Source organism: Tupaia chinensis, unplaced genomic scaffold, assembly GCF_000334495.1.
Source record: "Tupaia chinensis unplaced genomic scaffold, TupChi_1.0 Scaffold000201_1, whole genome shotgun sequence".
In the NCBI taxonomy this organism is placed as follows: Eukaryota; Metazoa; Chordata; class Mammalia; order Scandentia; family Tupaiidae; genus Tupaia; species Tupaia belangeri.
Genome location: NW_006159676.1, coordinates 3,169,154 through 3,176,256, shown reverse-complemented (window position 1 = coordinate 3,176,256; position 7,103 = coordinate 3,169,154). Strand labels below are relative to the sequence as shown.

At 54.0% G+C, this 7,103-nt stretch overlaps 1 protein-coding gene across 1 annotated transcript in view; it reads left to right on the top strand.

Annotated features, from left to right (window-relative positions):
• Nucleotides 1-7,103, top strand: part of MYO9B (myosin IXB) — an 88,921-nt gene that overhangs the window by 38,170 nt on the left and 43,648 nt on the right. The window contains 4 exon segments of the mRNA XM_027771286.1: nt 76-192; nt 885-1,019; nt 4,008-4,129; nt 6,563-6,704. Coding sequence (XP_027627087.1) covers nt 76-192; nt 885-1,019; nt 4,008-4,129; nt 6,563-6,704 — 516 coding nt within the window.

The window sequence follows — 7,103 nt, the reverse complement described above, 5'->3', positions numbered from 1 at the left end:
AAAAGGAGGAAAGAAAATGGCCGCCTGAACCCCCCACGGGCAGACACCGCAGTGAGACGCCCGCTCTGTCCGCAGGCTGTCACTGCCCGCGACTCGATGGCCAAGTCTCTGTACAGCGCCCTATTCGACTGGATCGTGCTGCGGATCAACCACGCCTTGCTCAACAAGAAGGACATGGAAGAGGCCGTCTCGGTGAGTGTCCCCTGCCCAGGCCACCCAGCCTGACCTGGGGAGACCACACCCTCCGGTGCTGAAGGTCCTCGGTGGGCAACCCCTGCCGTCCAAAGCTGAGGCGTCCAGCCAGCAGATGGTATGGAAGTCAAGCCGCTGGATCCCACATGGCCACCGGCACAGGTCGTGAACATGGCGGCTTGAAAATACTCCAGGTGTGGGGGACCAGCCCCTGCCCAGGCCACCCAGCCTGACCTGGGGAGACCACACCCTCCGGTGCTGAAGGTCCTCGGTGGGCAACCCCTGCCGTCCAAAGCTGAGGCGTCCAGCCAGCAGATGGTATGGAAGTCAAGCCGCTGGATCCCACATGGCCACCGGCACAGGTCGTGAACATGGCGGCTTGAAAATACTCCAGGTGTGGGGGACCAGCAGTTAGCGTCATGGCTATGTCGGAGCATGTGCACGCATGCCCCAAATCCCAAGAAGAGAACAGAGAAGGGATTGCGGTGTGGCCGTCCCCCCGGGGAGGGTGCTTCCACACTCTCCCTCTCTCGCCCTCTCTCTGTCTCTCTAATTAGCAATTGCAGCCTGGTGACAGCAATGGGGCCCTGAGGACTAACCAGGTCATGGCCCACGAGGCTGGCCCCTCTGCAGAATGTCCGCTTCCTTGGATAGACAGTTCCCTGTAGTCACCATCTCTCTGTCTCCCCCAGTGCTTGTCCATCGGCGTCCTGGATATCTTTGGGTTCGAGGACTTCGAGAGGAACAGTTTCGAGCAGTTCTGCATCAACTACGCCAACGAGCAGCTCCAGTACTACTTTAACCAGCACATCTTCAAACTGGAACAGGTGAGCTGGTGCCTCTCTTCATAAGAAGCTGTTGGGACCAGCAGTTAGCGTCATGGCCATGTCGCTGGATTCCCATGTAGTCGACTGCGGTTCGAGTCCCGGACCCGGTGGCTTAAACTCACGCCGGGCGCGTGTGCGTGCGTGCCCAAGATCCCGAGAGGAGAATGGAGGAGAAGGGATTGCGGCGTGGCCATCCCCCCTGGGGGGTGATTTCTCGCTTTCTGTCTCTCTGTCTCTCTCTGTCTGTCTGGTGAGCGCACGTGCCCTACAGCAAAAACCTCTCCAAAAAAAGGAAAATAAATTATCTTACTTATTGGGACCAGCAGGTTGGTATGGTGGCTAAGATGCTGGAAATCCCACGTGGCTGACTGCGGTTCGAGTCCCGGACCTGGTGGCTTGCTTTCTAACTCTCCCTCTCTCACTCTCTCATGTCTTTCTCTGACAAAGCTCATGTGAATAATAACAATAATAATAATAAAGAAATAATTTAAGTTATTTTATGTATGTATTTTAATTTGACCAGAGAGGGTCAGAGAGAGAAAGATAGAAAATGAGAAACCAAGCTGCCAGGTCCAGGACTCGAACCTCAGTTGGCTATGTGGGAGTCCAGCGCCCTTAATTACCATGTCACCTACCAGCGCCCCCTCCTCCTCCACCCCCCCCATTATCTGGTGCTGGATTCCCACGGGGCCGACCGTGGTTCGAGTCCTGGAACCTGATGGCTTATTTTCTCACTTTCCCTTTCTCGCTCTCTCTGGTCAAAAATTTTTTTAAATAATAAATAAATAAATAGCAAATAGAATTAAATAAATAAATATTTCCTTGCCTGAGGGCACCTGTGTGTTTTACTAGAGACAGGGCAGAGTCACCCTCCACAATTTCTTTCCCTTCAATCTCTCCACCCTGTCGGGATGTGGGCACACACGCACATGCACCTGGCGTGTGTATAAAGCCCCGGATCTGGTGTATACACTACAGTCGGCCACACTGCAGTCCGACACACCTGAATGCTAGACGATGGGGCTTACTGCTTTTCCTTCATTGTCGGATGGTACGTCTGCTCGTGGGGGTACCGGGAGAGCAAGAAAGCACCTCTCTGGGGTGCGGTCATGCCACAGTCCTTTCTCCCCCACCTGTCCCCCGTTTTGGGATTTCGTCATGCGCATAGACGTGTCCAGCGTCTTTCTCAAACTGCCAGATCTGGGACTCGAACGGCACCGTCAGCCGCAAGGGATCCAGCCGCCTCGACTCCCACGCTGCCGGCCTGCCTTCTGGGCTTCGTTGTTTTGGTTGGTTTGTTTTCGTTGTGTTTTTTTGCACCTGCGCTCGCCAGAGAGAGACAGAGACAGTGAGGGGGAAAGTGAGAAATACCCCCACCCCACCCCCGAAGAGGGATGGCCACACCACAGTCCCTTCTCCTCCTCGGACTTTGGGCACGCACACACACGCACCCAGCGTGAGTTTCCAGCTGCCAGGTCTGGGACTCGAATTGCGGTCGGCCAGGTGGGAGTCCAGCACCTTAACCACCACACCACCTGCTGGCCCCCAGTTTAGTTTCTGGAGGACCCACCATACTGTTGTACGCAGCGGTCACACCATTTTAGAACAGAATACCGTCGTGTCACCTACCTACCCCAAAGAGAAACGGGATCAGGTAGAAACGGAATGTCCCTTGGGGCCTAGTTTTTAGCGAATTTTTCGCAGGGTTTTTCTCTGCTAAAGGGAAAGTCCAGGGAAATCCCACCTACCCCAGGGCGAGCCAGATGTGGGGATGTTTTTTGAAGTCCAGGGTCATTTTACTGTGCTCAAACATCCGAAGGCTTTTGGACAGGCGAGGAACAGAGTTATTTTTTGGTTCGTTTTTAAAGAATTATTTACTGCAGGGACCAGCAGTTAGCATAATGGCTATGTCATTGGACTCCCATGCAGTCGACCATGGTTCAAGTCCCAGACCCAGTGACTTAAACTCACGCCGGGTGCGTGTGCGTGCGTGCCCAAGATCCCGAGAGGAGAATGGAGGAGAAGGGATTGCGGCGTGGCTATCCCCCCTGGGGGGTGATTTCTCGCTTTCTGTCTCTCTGTCTGACAAGCGCACGCGCCCTATAGCAAAAACCTCTCCAAAAAAAGAAAAGAGATTAATTTATGTTTACTTTTATTTATTATCATTATTCTTCACTTTTGATCAGAGAAAGACAGACGGAGAGAAGGGGAGAGTGAGAAAGCAAGCTGCCAGGTTTGGGACTCGAACTGTGGTTGGCCATGTGGGATTCCAGCGCCTTAACCACCACACCACCTGCTGTCTCCGCCCCCATCCCCGCATTTTTTTGGGAGAGGTTGTTGGGTCACTGGATTCCCATATGGCCAATCATGGTTCAAGTCCCAGACCTGGCAGCTCACTTTCTCCCTTTCCATAACTCTCTGTATCTCTTTATCTCTCTTCGGTCAAATTAAGTAATAATAATGACAAACTAAAATACCTTATTCTTTAAAAATAATAATAGTAAAAGAACAGCAGATGGCATTGAGGTTACATTGCTGGACTCCTACCACGGTTCAACTTGGCTGACTACGGTTTGAGTCCCATACCCGGTGGCCTGAAAATCATGCAAGGCGGGACCAGCAGTTGGCGTAATGACATTGTCGCTGGACTCCCATGTAGTCGACCGCGGTTCGAGTCCCAGACCCGGTGGCTTAAACTCACACCAGGTGCGTGTGCATGCGTGCCCAAGATCCCGAGAAGAAAATGGAGGAGAAGGGATTGCGGCGTGGCCATCCCTCCGGGGAGTGATTTCTCACTTTCTGTCTCTCTGTCTCTCTCTGTCTTTCTGGGGCGCGCACGTGCCCTATAGCAAAAACCTCTCCAAGAAATAAATAAAAAAAAAAGAAACGCGTGTTTGTACGTGGAGGTGCTGGATGTGACACGTCGTAGGAACATTAACATGACTGTGAAATAATGAGCGTACGTGCCCCCCTCTCCCGCCCCTGCAGGAGGAGTACCAGGGCGAGGGTATCTCGTGGCACAACATCGACTACACGGACAACGTGGGCTGCATCCACCTGATCAGCAAGAAGCCCACCGGCCTCTTCTACCTGCTGGACGAGGAGAGCAAGTGAGTGTCCAGGGCTCGTCTGCAGACCTGAAGACCAGGATCTGGCCCCACAGCCTGGTGGCTAAGGCGGCCGGATCCTACATGGCTGACTGCGGTTCGAATCCTGGCCCCGGTGGTTTGTGCGTGCCCCAAATTCCACAATGAAGGGATCGTGGCATGACCACGTCCCGTGGTGGGTGGTGGTTTCTCTCTCGCTAGGGCGAATGCACACGCCTTCTGACAGTTCAGAACAAAGCTGGGTTCAGATTACACAGGCCCGGGATCCTTGGTCCCAGATCCCAACCACCCTGAGAACGTCTTGGTTTCTCGGATTTTATTTGGCCAGAAATCCTGAGCTCCTATGCATGCACAGCTCACTGTGGGAATGTTTTTTCCCTCTTCTTTTTTTTTCTTTTCAAGTCTTTATTTTTTTTTTATTTAATTTATTTATTCATTTAGTGTAATTTGACCAAAGAAAGACCCAGAGAGAGTGAGTGGGAAAGTAAGAAAGCAAGCTACCAGGTCCAGGACTCGAACCATGATTGGCCATGTGGGAGTGTCCAGCGCCTTAACCACCACGCCACCTGCTGGTCCCATTTTCTTCATTTGTGCTATGTGGTGTATGTCCTCATCGGAGATGCGGTATGCATGCAGGAGGAAAGCACCCCCACGTGTGCCTGCCGTGTTTTCCAAGCTCCCAGGTCTGGGCCTCGAACCACACAGTTGGCCGTGTGTGATCCAGCCGCCCTAACCACCATGCCACCTGCTGTCCCCCTATTTTTTTTGGAGAGGTTTTTGCTATAGGACACGTGCACTCACCAGAAAGACAGAGAAAGACAGAAAGCGAGAAATCACCCCCCCAGGGGGGATGGCCACGCCGCAATCCCTTCTCCTCCATTCTCCTCTCGGGATCTTGGGCACGCACGCACGCACACGCGCCCGGTGTGAGTTTAAGCCACCGGGTCTGGGACTCGAACCGCGGTCGACTACATGGGAGTCCAGCGACATAGCCATTACGCTTACTGCTGTTTCTTCATTGCTTTCGGTTTAAAATCTTACGCTAGAATGTTGTTTATCTGAAAGATCTAGTCCTTCGGTGCCCAAGTGCAGTGCGTCCCTCTCTGTAGCATTTTCACACTTGCAGACAGAGTTTCACAGCTGCGGAATCGCGCCTCTTGTTCCCCCTCAGGGCTCCCCGCACCATGGAGCCCCAACAGCCCCGGCATTGGGTTTGGGCACACGCCGTGTTGCCTGCACTTGCGGTGAGACCAAACACAGGGCGGGTGTGCCCGGCCAAGGGCAGCATTCCCCCTCCTGGAGGCAGAAATAGCTAAGTACAAGGAGTCTCTTCTTGGGCTCCCACACCCCGCCTCCCCAGAGCAAAACAGAGCCCCACTTCATTCCTGTTTCCCGGCCTCCCCTTCCACTTTGGAGGCTGGGCAAGACCCACCCCTTTCAGGCACAGCGTCCAGGTACAAACATCCGAGAACAGAACCTGGCCACCCAGGGCGGTGCCGCAGTAATGACACTCTGCAATTGCAAGGCTACATGGGAGGGTCCTGGGTTCGCATCCCAAGACCTTCCCCTGTGCACGCTGGGCTGTCTGAGGCTGGGAGGGTGGATGGTGCTGTGAAAACCCTCCTAGTGGGTGCCTGTGTCTCCCTCACACACCCTTTCTCCCTTCTCATGGACGAAATAAGTGTGTTTCAAAGGCAGAGCAGGGGCCAAGTGGGTGGCATGGTGGTTAAGGCGCTGGAAATTCCCAAAAGGGACCCGGTGGCTTGCTTTCTCACTTTCCCTTTCTCTCTGTCTCTCTGGTGTGATTTAAAAATAATAATAATAATAAATAAGGAGACCAGCAGATGATGTAATGGCTATGTTGCTGGACTCCCATGTAGCCGACCGCTGTTCAAGTCCCAGACCCGGTGGCTTCAACTCACGCCAGACGCCTCTGTGTGCGTGCCCAAGATCCCGAGAGGAGAATGGAGGAGAAGGGATTGCGGTGTGGCCATCCCCTGGCGGGGGGTGGGGAGGTGGTTTCTCACTTTCTGTCTCTCTGTCTCTGTCTTTCTGGAGAGCGCACATGCCCTATAACAAAAACATCTCCCAAAAAAAAAACATGTAAGAGAAAACAAGTCAGACACTCACACACACATCCCATCCTGGCCTGCCTCCTCCAAGCCCCTGCCGCTTCCCTGCCCAGATCCTGCACTGTTGTACCATCTGCAGGGAGGGTCTGTAACCTGAACAGCGGGAAAGTATCCCTGCCATTCGCTGCTCAGGCCGTCTAAGGTTCCTAATTCTCCAGGACCAGCAAGTGGCGTGGTGGTGAAGGTGTTGGTGTTGGATTTACTCCTGTGCGGCCATGGTTCAAGTCCTGGACCCAGCCACTTAAGAACCGCAACGAACAAATTTTTTTTTTTTTTTAAATCACAAATTAATTGTCTCTCCCAGCTTCCCCCATGCCACAAGCCAGACCCTGCTGGCCAAGTTCAAACAGCAGCACGAGGACAACAAGTACTTCCTGGGCACCCCGGTCATGGAGCCCGCGTTCATCATCCAGCACTTCGCGGGCAAAGTGAAGTATCAGATCAAGGTGTGTGTCTGCCCGCGGCCATTGTCCGGGTCACCGGGGACGCCATGGTGGGCCCACAGGGCGGAAAGAGACCTCACAGTCAAGCTCCCTACAATGTCTTTATCACGCATGGTGTTGGGGCGGATCCAGGGGCGGTGCCTATGCAAATATGTCTCTGATGTCAGTGCCCCGCCCACCCAGCCCCAGCTCCCATGCCTAAGGCCTTGCCTACCCGACCCCAGCATTTGTGTCCAAGGCCCCGCCCACGTGATCCTGGCTCCCATGCCCAAGGCTCCACTCACTTGACCCCAGGCTTCCATGTATGAAACCTCCTTGTCCTCCTGGCTCGGCTCCCTTGTCTGAAGCTCCACCCACCCAGCACCCTTGGCCAAGGCCCCGCCCACCCAAGCCTAGCTCCCT